This window comes from Vollenhovia emeryi, unplaced genomic scaffold, assembly GCF_000949405.1.
Source record: "Vollenhovia emeryi isolate VEMERY1.0 unplaced genomic scaffold, V.emery_V1.0 DF939329.1, whole genome shotgun sequence".
Taxonomy (NCBI): Eukaryota; Metazoa; Arthropoda; class Insecta; order Hymenoptera; family Formicidae; genus Vollenhovia; species Vollenhovia emeryi.
In genome coordinates, this window is record NW_011967037.1 from 194,863 (window position 1) to 210,681 (window position 15,819).

Consider the following 15,819-nt stretch of genomic DNA (forward strand, 5'->3'; position numbering starts at 1 on the left):
AGAAATTAATAATTACGTTGATTAGCATAGAAATAAATTTGTTATTTATTGTAATTTGTTATATGTATATTGTGAATTGGTGTAACGTTTACCAATAAATATTTTTATTTGGAATGTGCTTTGTACGATTATTACGATAAAAAATATATTTATGTAGTTAAATGAAACTGTTTATGAGATAAAACACAATTTACTTTTAAATACGTAAAAATACGTAGACATAATATTTTAAATATTTATTATGATTATTAAAAACAATTTAAAGACTTATCTAGGTAGGAAAGCAATGTGCAATAAACAAAACTATTATTGCCTTTTATCTACAAGTATTGCACACTTAGTCAAAATAATATAATATATTATCACATATATTATATTATAAGAAATATGTTTTTCTTTCAATAGATATTCACAGTTTTTGTATAGACAGTATAGTATTATAGAATACTATATCCTTTTCCTCGCACTGCACTTTTTGTCTAAAGGTTTTCTCAATTTCTACGCCTTCTACAAATTATGATTATGCTCAGCAACTACACATAAGTATATCTCTAGTTACGAGATGAACACGTGAAATATTGTGAAGTTATGAAGAAACTTATAGTGTATAATTTGGCATGTTGGCGATGTACATATTGTGCACAAGACACTATACCTCCCTTCTTATTAGCGTAAACGTTCCTTTTTGTGACTTATTCCTGTGTTCGTAAAGTTTTGGAACGAAACGAAACACTGTTATCAATTGGAAATAGCATTTGTAATATTTAATGCATTCTTCGGCGAAGCAGTCAGGTTGTTGCACTCATATCGCGGACATGCGTGATGGATAGTTTTCGCATCAGTATGGCAAGCGAGGTGAGTTCTTCGCATTAGTCTTCGGCATGGACATTTCCAAACATTCAGGGCACAAAGGTAATAGACATACGTATTTTTCTTTACAAGTAAAAGTGAGTTTTCTAAATATGTTATGGATTATTGTAATCGCTACATTGAAATAATTACTCATATTCAATAGGCCGGAAATGCATATGAGTTTACTTCGCGAGTGTGATGTGTGCTAATAAGGGTATACTTGAATATTGCTATGAAATTGTTATACCTTTCTTATTTTCTATCGTAATTTTTAATTATTATTAAAGCTATGTAAATTTTCTCTTAATACATAACTTTAATGTGTCACTAGATTTTACATGGGCGATTGAATTAAATCGCTTGGGTTTAGAACTGGTCGGATTATGGCCCAAGAGCAGTGAGGTGTCTAAGAATATGTTCGCTTCCGATCTTCGCGTGGTCATTATCTTCGTTATAGTGGGATTTGTCTCTGGTGTACCTCTCGCATGCTCCCTTATACGAGTGTGGGGAGACATGATACTTATGGTAGATAATCTTGAGGTTACTTTACCTCTACTAGTGGTCCTGTTAAAACTTGTTATTATGCGATGGAAACAAACAGGTATGGATATAATTATTTGCATATGTGGCACGAAAATATCAAGGACGTATATATTTAATTACACAAAATGTATAAAGTTTAAGTGTACTTAAAGGTACTCGCCTTATCTTTGAAACGTGGAACGATATGGGATGATCCTGTAAATGATTATTTTCCTATATTTCGAAGCACTTTCAGCCATTATAAAAATGATGGCAGAAGACTGGATGAAGTTGAAGACAACAAAAGAGAGGGATATAATGGTGGAGCGAGCACAGATTGCTAGAATGATTGTCATTAGCGGATACGTTCTAATGGTATTGGCGTTCACAGTGATCATCGTTCTTCCGTATTTTGGCTCAACGTTAAGGCATTTAACGAATCTCACGGATCCGGGCAAGCCGTTGCCGCTGCAGACTTATTATTTTTACGACATAGATAAGAGCCCGCAATTTGAACTAACATACATCGTTCAAGCTATTACAATTGTCTTGGCCGCTGTAACTTACACCTCAGTAGATGCTTTTCTTGGTCTCGTAATCCTTCACTTCAGTGGTCAACTGGAAACTTTCAAAGGCCGTATAGCTAATTTGATTTCGTGCCAAGATTTCATCTACATTCTGAGTAATACCATAGTGAATCATATGCGGCTCATCAGGTATCTGCACATACACACATAAATATTTCTATTTGCATTTCTTCTCGATATGATTACACATAATTACAAATAAAATGTAGAAAGATTCTATACAGAAAATTTATTTAACAATTTATTGATAAAAGTAATTTAATAATTAGACAGCCTAACAACTCTCTTTTCTATTATGACTAATAAAGAAAAATAAAAAGCCTTTTTACACAACATTATTAATATGATTTTACACATTTTTTATTTATTGTGAGAAATTTAATTTTTTCAACATATATTATAGATTCGCCAATATTATTGAAAATATCTTCTCTTTAATGATGTTGAGTTTAGTATTTAATTTTGGTATTGTATTTTGTCTGCATGGATTCTTATTGCTTACTGTAAGTTTAAATATGTAGATTATATCTTCTTAGAAAATATCTTTAATTTTTCTTTATTTTAAAATATGTAGATTGTTATACCGGCATTAACTAATTTTTATTAATTAGCAAAATATGTTGTTCAGGTGATTACCGAAGAGAGTGATCTTTCTTTCGCACGGTTATGTTTTCCGTTAGTTAGTATCACTATTTTGCTTACGCATACTTTCCTTTATTATGGTGCCGGAGAGTTCATAACGATACAAGTAAGTTACAAACTTAATTCTTTTTAATTTCATATCATAACAGTAATTTAATTTTTAATTAAATTTTTTAACAGTATATGTCATATTAACACAATATATTATACATCAATATATTATTCTATGTATATGTGCATGTTAAGTGCGATGGAGTATATCGTGCTCTGTGCGATCTTGAATGGTACAAACTAGAACCAAAATACGCAAGGACATTTATCTTATTAATGAGACGAACTAGTCAACCTTTCCGCATTACTGCAGGAAAAGTATTTCCACTTACGATGACCACATTTTGCAGTGTAAGATTATCAATTTATTTCAAATTTATAAATGACTTTTGTTTTTAAACTGAATATTCCCATTGCTTTTCTTTTCTAACAGATAATGAAAATGGAAAAAATATCCTTAATTTAATTTAATTTTAAACTGTTTCCATGTTGTTGTAGAATACGCTATATATTATACTTACATAATCATTAAAAGATAAATTTTAAATTATAATAATAAAACAATTAGACAAATACATCTTTTTTATCATATGTAGAAAAAATTAAATCCTTTTAATTTTGTAAATCATTAATTGCATATTTATCAGTACAAAATTTTATTTCTATTATCTGTTTACATAGAAAATATGTTACAGTTGTTGAAAACATCGGCTGGCTACATATCATTTCTATTGGCAAACCGAAGATGAAAACGAAATGCAAAAATCACGCTAGTACAATATTTATAATAAAAGATTTAAGAAAGAAGTAGATCTAATAGCCTTTCAATTTAATAATTACAAATATGACAGACATAAATTAATGGAAATAAAATAAATTATGTTATTTTACTCAATGTTTGTTATTTTATGTAATATATTTTATATCGAAAATGTATACACCAAAATATTATTAGGCATTAAGATCCAATCCAACCGTAGAAGGCGTTGCTATTATTTGTGTTATACATAATGTGTTTTTAATTTAGATTTCTTAGAGTTTAATTTGGTCAAGAAATGATGTATTTTGTAATACGAACCACACATTTTATTTCGTAAAAACTCAACATTTTTTCAATAACGCAGCTATTATGAATATATCTTTTCGTATAAGTACGAATGGAATAAGCGACGTGAACAAAAGTGTGGTGCATTCTATAAAATCTATTAGCTACAGCAAAGTTGTATGAAAACTACTGCGGAAGCGTGAGAATATAACGGGTGTATATAAACGCCTTTTTTTGCCAGCGTGACAGATAGCTACCTGTTATTACAAACTTCTTTATTCCTAAATGTCTTGCACAATATGCGGTGCTGAAAACTTGAGGGAAATATAAAACGAGGATCGCATAATATGAAATATTTAAAACACTTCGGTGTAAGTATATCAATACTTTTGAGAACTATAATTGAGAACATGCGCGAGCAATACTTCTTACTACATAGAAGATAACGTTGTTTCATGAAAAAGCAATTAACAGCTGTCAGTCTGTAAATAATATTCGTCATGGATGATTCCAAATATACCGGATATCAAGGTGCTCGCAGTTAAAACTGTTGTACCTGTAATTTGAAAGAAAAAAATGTATTTATCAAGTGCATATGTGCAAAGAGTAGTGGTATTTTTAATGTTATTATTATTAAACTTTTTAAATTTCTTTTTACACAATGTATTAGATGATTGTAACAAAAAATTAGATATATCTAAGGACTGTTCTACGTGTTATTTAAAGCAGTATAATATATATAGATAAATATAGATTACAAAAAGCATTAATTTACCCACATGGTATTCTAATTTATTCTCTTCTCCTTAGAAAAAGAATAAAGGGTAAAATGTTACCTGACTTTTAGAACAATTCACCCTTAATCAGAGTAAATTAGAAATAATGAAAAATTAGTACCTTTGTAATCTATATTTATTATTTTTAATAATATGGATTATGAAAATAATATTTGAACTTGTGTATGTAATGAGAAAATACGTTGTGTATTGAGAAAATATGTTTTGCTCTCATTGTGACTTTATTTATGTACATATATCTATGATGTAATGTTTTCAAAGAACGAACCAATTTAGTGACATTTTTATAGGTAGATTTCGAATGGGCGGTGAAACTGAATCGTATCGCTTTAGATTTAATTGGACTTTGGCCAAAAATCGTACAGAACCAACGGCAGAAGATAATGTATAATTTTCGGGTGTTCATCGTATTTCTGGGGGTAACGTGCGGCGTTATGATTCCTTGTGTACATTCACTAATACGAATTTCAGGAGATATCATGCTAATGTTAGATAATTTACATTATACTTTACCGGCCACAAGCTGTTCGATAAGAATCATAATTTTTTGGTGGAAAAAAGAAGGTAGACATAATTATAAAAGCCATGTTGCTAAGTTATAAAATGTGATAAAAATATACCTACAAATTAAACAAAATAATTTTATTCATTTAAATAATGTAAGAGATCTATTTCAATTGTGACTACTTTGCATTAAAAATATCACATTACAAAGTTCATTTTTATTACTTATTTATATAATATTTTTAATGTAAGAAATACATTAAAAGTTATATTTATTTCTTTTTGTTTAAAATTTTTTTATTATTTAGTTACCATAGGTTTTACCATTGAAATTTAGCTGTACTGTTTAATTCGCACATAAATATTTAATATTGACACTTTTAAAGCTATCATACCGATCATGAATATGATCGCGGAAGATTGGATAATATCGAAAAGTGCTGAAGATAGAAACATTATGATTAGATATGCGCAGAATGCACGCATTATTATTATTTGCGCCTTCTGCATAATGGGAGTGGCGTGCATCTTTAATATCATTCTCCCGGGTTTTGGAATATCAGTGAGATTGACGTCAAATATTACTGATCCAGGCAAACCAATGCCTCTGCAAACGTATTATATTTATGATATAACAAAAAGGCCTCAATACGAATTAACGTTTATTAGTCAAGCTATTTGCATAGTGATTTCAATCCTGTCTTATTCTGGAATCGACAATTTTCTCGGATTACTAATCTTCCATATATGCGGCCAATTGGACATTCTTAAAAATCGTTTGACACATCTGGATACATATATCAATTCTCATGACATGCTAAAAAGCTGTATCATGAAACACATACGTTTACTTAGGTTTGACATTTAAATAAACTTATATAAATAATTTCCATGATTTAAGTGTATGTAATCAAGTATATCTAATAGATATGTTTTACAGGGCAATTGAGATTGTTGAAGATACGTATAACGTAATACTTCTAGCTTTATTTATATACTTTGCAATTCTTTTTGCTTTCTTCGGTTTCCGGATAATTAGCGTGAGTGTGTACATGTTTACAAATAAAAATTTGTTTATTAATAAATTTTTTAACAAAAAACGTATTAAAAGTTATTAAAAGTGCTACAATAACTAAATTGGTATTAATTGTTTCTATTTATAATATGTTTCATGATAAAGCTCTAAAATAATTTGAAATATTAAAAGTTGCATTCTTTTTACGTATGTTATTAATTAATTAGCTATTCGATGAAGGGAATGATTTATCACTCACACGCTTGATATATTTTGTATCTATGCTTTTTAATTTATTTGGAAATATGTGTGTATATTGTGCTCTGGGCGAATTTTTGATGTCCCAAGTAAGTTGTATTCTCCTACTTTTATACATCACTTAAGTTATATGTTTCGTATTAGAATTTACTACAATATCATTTATTTAAAAAAAAGTTAATGTTAATGCATAAGAAGTTCACAATATTTGTCATTTCTAAACACATAGCAAAAAGAAATATTAAAATATAATACAGAAATACGTATATTAATAATAATTTAATATTATTCATATTAGACAATTAAATTAAATAGGTTAAAACTTTAACATAAGCTTTTACAAAATAAAAATGAGTTATTTATTAATTTATACTTTCAATGAAAATACTATTTGTTTCATAATTAATGGCTAAATTAAATGTACTACAATGTAATACATGCAATTTTTATCTAAAAAATTTATAATACATGTTAGTGTGATGAAATGTATTATGCGGCCTACAGTAATGAATGGTATTACATGGATCCAGAAATTACACGAAACTTATTATTTTTACTAGTAAGAGGCACTAAACCAATTTACCTCACCGCTGGAAAAATGTTTCCTATGACAATGACCACATTTTGCAATGTAAGATACTTTAGTGTTTAATATTATATTTACTCCGCTAAAAGTATTTTAATAATATTGCAATATTAATAATATTTTTGTATAATACTCCACATTAATAAATTTATAATGTATATCTATTTTATTGCACTTGTGTGTGTGTGTGTGTGTTCGCGCGCGCGCACTTTTTGTATATTTATACATACGTATCTCGTCTTATATGTATACATATATCTTTGTGTGATTAATAACATTAATTTATTATAATATTAATTGCTATTTTTCAGTTAACAAAAACATCAGTTGGATATATATCTGTTTTATATACAACAAGAAGTTAGTAGAAAAATGAGATAAAGTGGAAGTTTTTCTAGTAAAAGTGCTATTTCAATAGAACGTTATAAAGTAAGAATAATATTTTGTAAATGTTAAAATGTTATGGACAAATAAATTATAGATTCTACTGCAAGTTTTGACAGAAATGTTGAGAATTTAATTAGATAATTAGATGCAATATTTCTGATCCATGCAGACCAATGCCTCTACAAAGGTACTGTATTTAACAAACGCACGATATAACGAAAAGACTGCAGTACAAACGTTTATTAATCAAACAGTTTACATTCTTATAATTTTTGTCTCTTAAAACAGTAATATTTAATAATTACAACATGAATATTTGGGTTATTCGAGTCACCATCTGCTAGTTTTAATTATAATATTGGTTAGTGATATTTCTCACGCTTTTAATCACGACGTATCAATCTCAAAAAACGAAACATTTTTTAACGCTTAATTTTTGCGAAATTATTTACTCAGAAAAATAAAACCCGTATATGTCGGAATCTATGTAGTAATGAATCTATTGCTAACACAAGTGTAGTGATGTTATAAGCTATAACTGATCGCAAAAACGTGTGAATAAAACGCATGTGCCTACGGGCATTCATTTTACGACATAACTTTTTACGACCTGCTATTACGAAAATTTTTTACTACTTCGCACAATGTTTAGCGCTGGAAACTTGAAACGAAGGGAGATAGAATATTTAAAACTCTTTGTTACAAGTTGATCGTTCGATACTTTGGAGAAATAGCATAAAGAGCATGCGCGCAAAACGACTTCTGATGAATACGAGATAATGTTATATTCTGGAAAAGAAACAGATGCCAGTCTTTAGACAACATTCGGCATGAACAGTTCGAAATTCAACGCGTACCAAGGTGCTTATTATTGTGATTATTGTGGAAATTTATTTATATTAAGAATAACAAGGGTTGATGACATTTAATTTGCATTTTATTTTGTTGCTGTTAATACAAGTATTGCATCATTTAAATATTATTATTATGCATTAACATATGTAATTATTGTAAGAAACATTAATCATTTATCACGGATATTTAAATAAGGGCACTTGTATTGTTTGTAATTTACTATTTCTTAAATAACTCTTGAATTATATAATTTTTACTCATCATATTAAATATATTGTTTTGCACGGTTTGCATTGTTTGTTAACTTAAATGTACGAGTATGCTTAAGATCTTATGATATAATTTTATCATATATTTTCATGAGCTACGAATTAACTGAGGCTTCTACAGGTAGATTTCGAATGGGCGGTGATACTGAATCGTATGGCTTTAGATTTTATTGGACTTTGGCCAAAAACCGTACAGAGCCATCGACAGAAGTTAATGTGTAACTGTCGGGTACTTATCGTATTTCTTGGGGTAATGTTTGCTATTCTGGTTCCTGCTATACATTCATTACTAAGAATTTCGGGCGATATCATGCTAATGCTAGACAATTTACAATTTACTTTACCGGGCATAAGCTGCTCGATAAGAATCATAATTTTTTGGTGGAAAAAAGAAGGTAAACACAATTATAACGCCATATCGTTAAGTTTTAAAATGTGATAAATAGTATATTTACATCAAATAATTTTATTTATTTAAATTGTGTATGAGATCTATTTAAATTACGATTACTGTGCATTAAAAATCTTAGATTACAAAATTTATTTTTATTACTTATATGTATAGTAAGTTCACTATAAAAAATGCAATAAAAGTAATATTAATATTTCTGCAACTTTTAAATTTGTGCTCAGTTAACATAATTTTTATTTAAATTTAGCTATACTATTACATGCAAATTTGAATATCTAAATAATTAAATATTTAATATATTAATACTTTTAAAGCTATCATACCGATCATGAATATGATGGCGGAGGATTGGCTAAAATCGAAAAGTGTTGAAGACAGAAACATTATGATTAGACAGGCGAAGAATGCACGCATTATCATTACTTGCGCCTACTGCATAATGGGTGTAGCCTGTTTCTTTATTATCCTTCTCCCGGGTTTTGGGATATCAATGAGATTGACGCCTAATATTACAGACCCAGGCAGACCAATGCCTCTACAAACGTATTATATTTACGATATAACAAAAAGGCCACAGTACGAACTAACATTTATTAGTCAAGCTATCTTCATAGTTCTTTCAATGATGTCTTATTCTGGAATCGACAATTTTCTTGGGTTATTAATCTTCCATATATGCGGCCAATTGGACATTCTTAAAAATCGTCTGACATATCTGCACACATATATCGATTCTCATAATATGCTAAAGAGCTGTGTGATGAAGCATATTCGTTTACTTAGGTTTGATATTTTTATGAATTCGCATAAATATTGTGCACGAAATATGTGTGCTAATGAAATGTCTGTAACACAAAAGTTATGGTTTACAGAGCCATTGAGATTATTGAAGATACGTATAACGTAACACTTCTAATTTTATTTGTATACTTTGCAGTTCTCTTCTCTTTCTACGGTTTTCGTATAACTAACGTAAGTATTCAAATATAAATAAAAATTTATCAAATCAAATGTATTGCATATTACAAAATTTCCATATAATATCTACTTTTATAAATATTATAATCATTAAAAGTATTATTAATACATATACATACACTATAAATTACGTAGCTCTTTGATGAAGGAAATGATCTATCCATTACTCAATTAATATATTTAATATCTAACGTTTTCAATATATTTGCGCATATGTGCTTGTATTGTGCCATTGGTGAGATTTTGACAGCACGGGTAAGTTTTACTTAAAAACGCGCGCATAAATTATATGTTATATAACTAATGTTAAATAATTCAATTGAAAAAATTTTGACGAATAATGTTCTATTATTTAATGCACGTAGCAAAATGTAATAATAATTTCTTTTTAGAGTGTATGATAATAAGTAAAACACTCTAAGTGAATAGGTAGAGTAGCTTAGACTGTGTTTAAAAATCCTGTGTCGGTTTGCATTATGAATAAATAATGAGTTACTCATTAATAAAGGTCTGCAAATTAGCGTGCGTCCGCACGAGAAAAGACCACTTAATGTTTACACATATATTGTTATACGACGAGGCATTGAGAGATGCATTTTGTAAAAAGACAAAATTCTGTAAAAACATTATAAGAACATTTAATGAATAAAATTTTAATACGTTGCAATAACATACAAACAATGTTTTAATGCAAATATTACTAGAAAATGTTCCAAAGATATTTTATTTTATTTATATTTCAAGATATTTGATCTTATTTCGTATTATTCGATACGATTATGAAAATTTGTCATAAAACAATTTTAATATATTTAGAATTTTTCTTTTATCAATTATTTTAAAACTCTTTCATTTGACGTCTGCTTTCGTCCAATATACTTATACACGATGCATATTAACTTATGATAACACTGAATGCATACAATCATAATCAGTAATTATAATATTCTTGATATTTTTAAGTGTAGTGAAATATATTATGCAGCATACAGTAACGAATGGTTTTCTGTGGACTCAAAAATTACGAAGAATTTGTTGTACCTGCTGCTAAGAGGCTCTAAACCAGTGTATCTTACTGCTGGGAAAGTGTTTCCTATGACAATGGCTACATTTTGCGGGGTAAAATATTTGAATATCTGAATATAATTGTTGTATTTAATAATTATAACACAAATCTCACATGAATTAATTTCTACATAATTGCAACAATTTTATATAATTTATATATTTTATGTTAATGCACTTATGTGTAGAATATTAAACATTATAATTATGGTATGTTATTAATTGTATTACTTTTAATAAACATATATTTTTTAGTTACTGAAAACATCAGTTGGTTATATATCAGTTTTGCATACAACAAACAGTAAATAAAGAAGATAAAAGTGTGAACATTTTTCAATCTTATACAACGTTTAATAGAACATAGTTTATAAATTGTGCAAATAGTTATTGTTACTTACAAATAAAATGTAAATCTTACTCTGGAGATGGAATATGATACGGATTTTATTAGACAGAAATAAAAATTTTGATTAAAATCTAAATCCATAAAAATATACTTTTTACAATACTCAAAACTAATTTATTTTAAATTCCTTATCTACTGTGTTCTTTGTCCAGTATTACTTAACAGCACACGTACAGAATAAAAATACTATTCATTGAATAATTGATAAATGAAATTAAAGTATGTACAGTTTTTATATTTCTCAACTACTTTTCCATTTTATGCATTGTGATTATACAGGGTGCTACGCAACATATTGACCACCGGTCAGAATTAATTACAGACATGCTTCTGTACTATTTAACCTCCTCTACATAGTAATCATACAAATTAATCATCATGCGTGCATGGGAATATGTCACATGTATGCCATTGTATTATTGCTCATCTGATATTATATTACGTTCACATATTGTCGATGATTACTTGGGACAATGAAGATAATGAGAATTTAATCCCTACATATCAATATTTAAAATCGAAAATTTTCGGCAAAAATATTTACCTGGGAAAGACCGTAAGGACGTACAACGTTCGAATCTACGTAGTCTATCGCTAATATATGTGTAGTGGTGTTATAAGCTATAACTGATTGTAAAAACGTGTGACTATAACGGATGTGCCAATGGACATTCTTCGTCTCACGTGATGCAACAACCTGTTATTATGAAAATTTTTTTATTACTTCGCGTGATGTTTTGCGCTGAAAACTTGAAACGGAGGGAGGCAGAATATTAAAAACTCTTTGTAACAAGTTGATCGTACGATACTTTTGAGAAATAGCATGCGCGCGAAACAACTTCTGAATACGAAATAATGTTAATTTCTGGAAAAGAAGCAGATGCCAGTCTTTGAATAACATTCGACATGAATAGATCGAAATATACCACACACCAAGGTGCTTATTACTATGATTGTTGTGACTGCAAAGGATAGTTACTTTATGAAATATACATTTATTTATGATAAAGAAAGATAGTGACATTTAATCCACTTTACGTTTTGTTGCTGTTAATAGAAGTTTTATATCATATTTTGAATCTTGAGTATTAACATATTTAATTATTGTAACAAATATTAGCATTTATTATTATAACGTATTTGAAATGGAAGACTTTATTGTCAATTATTTACTATTTCTTAAGTAAATTTTGAATTGTTATTATTAACAAAAAATTAGTTTTGTTAAACATTCTCTATTTTACACTCTAGTTATTTTAATTGTTATTTGTAGTTTATTGTATACGTTTATTGTATATGTTTAAAATTCTATTGATACTTTTCATAAACTGTGACTTACTGAGGTTTCTACAGGTAGATTTCGAATGGGCGATGAAATTGAATCGTATCACTTTAGAATTTATTGGGCTTTGGCCCAAAACCATAGAGAACTCTCGACAGAAGTTAATGTGCAATTTACGAGTACTTGTCGTTTTTCTTGCGCTAACATTCGGCATTCTGATTCCTTGTATACATTCCTTTATAAGAATTTATGGAGATGTCATGCTAATGATTGATAATTTACAAGCTACTTCAGCAGCTTTAAGTTCCACGATAAGAATCACGATTTTTTGGTGGAAGATAGAAGGTAGGCAATTATGTGCTATAATTCAGAATCCCACAATGTGATAAATGAACGTTTGTTTGTATAAATATATTTATAACTATATCTATTTATAATAATTTCTAATTAAAAAATATTTATATTTTCATATCAGTAAAATTAATTTACAAATATACTCATAGGTATCAAGTATGTACTATTGTAAGACATATGAGCTAATTCATATATAAAAGAATTTATTCCTAACGGCGACCATTTACATTACAAGTTTATAGTTATTGAAGGAAAATTTCATATTATAAAACTTTCAAAGAATTTAAAGGACTCAGAGCCGTGACAGGGTGGTAGTGTCTAAATATTCTATTCTAAATTTATTGCGAAAAAATATTACCCTGGTGATATTTTTTCGCAATAAATTTAGAATAGAATATTTAGACACTACCACCCTGTCACGGCTCTGAGTCCTTTAAATTCTTTGAAATTTGTGTTTAACACATACGAGCCATACTAATTTATTATAAAACTTTGTTTTAATTACTTATTTATACATATACCATTTTTAACTATAATAAAATATAATTAATTTCTTTATAACTTTATTAATATTTTAGCTCTTATTAAATGTTTTATTACTTACAATTTCAACTTGACATAATTTATATTTCAATGTTGTTAAGTGGACATTCAAATGTACAATATTGACAATTTTGAAGGTATCATACCAATCATAGATATGATTGCGGAGGATTGGGGAAGACCGAAAGATGCACAAGAGAGGAATATAATGATCAGAAGGGCACAGAGTGCACGCTTAATTATTATGTCCGCATATTCCATCATGGCATTAGGATGCGTCTTTCTTTTTATTCTTCCCGCATTTGGAGTCTCGATAAGATTGAGGTCCAATATTACTGATCCAGGCAGACCTTTGCCTCTACAATCATATTATATGTACGATATAACTAAAAGCCCGCAATACGAACTAACATTTATTAGTCAAGCAATCTGCATAGTTCTCTCAGTCATGTGTTATTCTGGAATCGACAATTTTCTCGGGTTACTAATCTTCCATATATGCGGTCAATTGGACATTCTTAAAAATCGTTTGACACGTTTGGATAAATATATCAAAACAAATGATATGTTGAAGAGCTGCGTGATAAAACACAGTCGTTTAATTAGGTTTGATGTTGATATGAATTCATTTAAACAATTTCTAAAAGTATATTAATCATATGTATCTAATACAAGATATATGTTTTGCAGAGCTATTGAGGTTATTGAAGATACGTATAGCATAATACTTCTGGCATTATTTGTATACTTCTCAATACTTTTCGCCCTCTGTGGTGTCCGGATAATTGCAGTGAGTATAGAATTACTTATTAATAAATTTTTACTGAAAAATAAATATTGTAAGTTATTAAAGGAATAACATCTAAATTGTGTGTTATTCTTGTGCTGTTTATAGTTTATATGATGCATTATTAAAAATATTATCTAAAATAATTTTAATTATGAATTATTACATATTCTTATATACTTTCTAAATCATTAGCTATTCGACGAAGGAAATGATTTCTCACTCGCAAGTTTGGTATTCTTTGTATGCATGGTTTTCAATATATTTGGACATATGTGTTTATACTGTGCTCTAGGCGAATTTTTGGTGGCTAAAGTAAGTTATATTCTTTATATCACACGTGCACGGAAAAGTGCCTCTTTTTTGACAGTTTTTCGTGCCCAAAATAGACATTTGCTGACACAATACAGTTTGCACGCAACATGGCGTCAACTGTGCGGAAAAAGCCGTGCGGTAAAATTATTACCGCACACTTTAGCGCTGTTTTTGTTTATCTCCCAGCACAATTGCCAATCTCTCTTCCACACGCCGTCTTCGACAGATGACAGGTTAGCCTCAAAGTTTTTACACGTAACTGTCAAAAAAGAGGTACTTTTCCGTGCACTTATAATATAAAATAGTATGTGATACATGTGCGGGAGATTGGCTATTGGCCACTCGTGCGGCCACCCGCTACTCGTGGCCAATAGCCAATTTCCCGCACATGTATCACAATATACTATTATTCTTATGCAAACATAATAAAAATCATATATGCTCTATTTTGCATTATAGTCATATTTATTATATGATTTATATGACATTTAAGAAAGATGTTAAATCACCATTCAATATGTATCATGCTTGAACAGTGAATAGCAAAAGTAAAAGTAGTGAAATATCTTATAGAAATATGTTGATAATGATTTAATGTTATAATACATGATACAATTTAAATGAGAATATAAATTTCTTTAAAATCGGTAGTTAAATTAATTTTCTTATTGATCAATATATATAATTTTATAATTATGACGATCATAAATACGTTTTAGTGCGATGAAATGTATTATGCGGCCTACAATAATGGATGGTATTCCGTCGATCCAAAACTTGCACTAGACTTGTTGTTTGTGTTGATAAGAGGAACCAAACCGATTTATCTTACGGCTGGAAAAATGTTCCCCATAACAATGACCACATTTTGCAATGTAAGGTATTTTATTGTGCTAAGCTAAAGCATTTGAATGACATCGTAATTTAAATATTTTCCAAACATTAATTCACTTTCCACTATTTTAATAATTTAGAAATAATTTATTGTATCTACATATACATACGTATACAGGGTGTGTCCTAACCCGTATGTCCCGTAGATGGTAGATAGACCGGAGCAAACTGAATAGAAAAGTCCTATACCATTTTGCAAAATTTGTAATAGTTATCGAGAAATTAATTTTAATGTCTGAGCGAATGAGAGCGTAGAAGGCTGCAGGCCGGACTCGGCAAGCAACGGTGGGGCATCATCTAATAGCGAGAGGTGGAGCGGCGCGCCGAAAAAAAGTTGTCACGCAGCAAGCGGCGAGCTTCAGTATACACTCCCCGCTCGCCACTCGCTGCGTGACAACTTTTTTTCGGTG

The 15,819-nt window shown here is 29.1% G+C and overlaps 4 protein-coding genes and 1 long non-coding RNA gene across 10 annotated transcripts in view; 4 read left to right on the forward strand and 1 right to left on the reverse strand.

Moving 5' to 3' along the window:
* Positions 1 to 15,819, reverse strand: part of LOC105558603 — a 44,750-nt gene that overhangs the window by 4,852 nt on the left and 24,079 nt on the right. For 2 of the 3 annotated variants that reach the window (XR_001008685.1, XR_001008684.1), the window contains exons 2-4: positions 1,942 to 2,094; positions 1,556 to 1,590; positions 1,403 to 1,416 (exon numbers count right to left, since the gene is read on the reverse strand). This is a non-coding gene — a long non-coding RNA (uncharacterized LOC105558603). Of the gene's footprint in view, positions 1 to 1,402; positions 1,417 to 1,555; positions 1,591 to 1,941; positions 2,095 to 4,131; positions 4,217 to 15,819 lie in introns of those variants that run through there. The other variant, XR_001008686.1, reaches the window with a different exon arrangement.
* On the forward strand, positions 1,435 to 3,437 carry LOC105558602 (odorant receptor 43a-like). Its single transcript, XM_012006380.1, has 6 exons — positions 1,435 to 1,453; positions 1,622 to 2,090; positions 2,365 to 2,464; positions 2,590 to 2,709; positions 2,850 to 3,005; positions 3,350 to 3,437. The coding sequence occupies exons 1-6, from the start codon at positions 1,435 to 1,437 to the stop codon at positions 3,401 to 3,403; spliced, it is 918 nt and encodes a 305-aa protein (XP_011861770.1). The 3' UTR covers positions 3,404 to 3,437.
* On the forward strand, positions 4,137 to 7,311 carry LOC105558601 (odorant receptor 43a-like). 2 transcript variants are annotated; one of them, XM_012006379.1, is made up of 7 exons: positions 4,137 to 4,230; positions 4,791 to 5,060; positions 5,387 to 5,855; positions 5,941 to 6,040; positions 6,243 to 6,362; positions 6,749 to 6,904; positions 7,171 to 7,311. In XM_012006379.1, exons 1-7 carry the CDS (start codon positions 4,200 to 4,202, stop codon positions 7,222 to 7,224), a joined length of 1,200 nt encoding a protein of 399 aa, XP_011861769.1. In that variant the 5' UTR covers positions 4,137 to 4,199; the 3' UTR covers positions 7,225 to 7,311. The 2 variants fall into 2 exon arrangements, with proteins under 2 accessions (XP_011861769.1, XP_011861768.1); XM_012006378.1 differs by lacking the exon at positions 4,137 to 4,230 and adding an exon at positions 4,238 to 4,311 and having other exon boundaries at positions 4,787 to 5,060; positions 7,171 to 7,307.
* Positions 8,026 to 11,285, forward strand: LOC105558600 (odorant receptor 49b-like). 2 transcript variants are annotated; one of them, XM_012006376.1, is made up of 7 exons: positions 8,026 to 8,107; positions 8,496 to 8,765; positions 9,097 to 9,565; positions 9,655 to 9,754; positions 9,896 to 10,015; positions 10,724 to 10,879; positions 11,081 to 11,285. In XM_012006376.1, exons 1-7 carry the CDS (start codon positions 8,077 to 8,079, stop codon positions 11,135 to 11,137), a joined length of 1,203 nt encoding a protein of 400 aa, XP_011861766.1. In that variant the 5' UTR covers positions 8,026 to 8,076; the 3' UTR covers positions 11,138 to 11,285. The 2 variants fall into 2 exon arrangements, with proteins under 2 accessions (XP_011861766.1, XP_011861767.1); XM_012006377.1 differs by lacking the exons at positions 10,724 to 10,879; positions 11,081 to 11,285 and adding an exon at positions 10,153 to 10,356.
* On the forward strand, positions 12,115 to 15,480 carry LOC105558599 (odorant receptor 10a-like). 2 transcript variants are annotated; one of them, XM_012006374.1, is made up of 6 exons: positions 12,115 to 12,171; positions 12,592 to 12,861; positions 13,551 to 14,019; positions 14,104 to 14,203; positions 14,396 to 14,515; positions 15,235 to 15,480. In XM_012006374.1, exons 1-6 carry the CDS (start codon positions 12,141 to 12,143, stop codon positions 15,415 to 15,417), a joined length of 1,173 nt encoding a protein of 390 aa, XP_011861764.1. In that variant the 5' UTR covers positions 12,115 to 12,140; the 3' UTR covers positions 15,418 to 15,480. The 2 variants fall into 2 exon arrangements, with proteins under 2 accessions (XP_011861764.1, XP_011861765.1); XM_012006375.1 differs by having other exon boundaries at positions 13,551 to 13,788.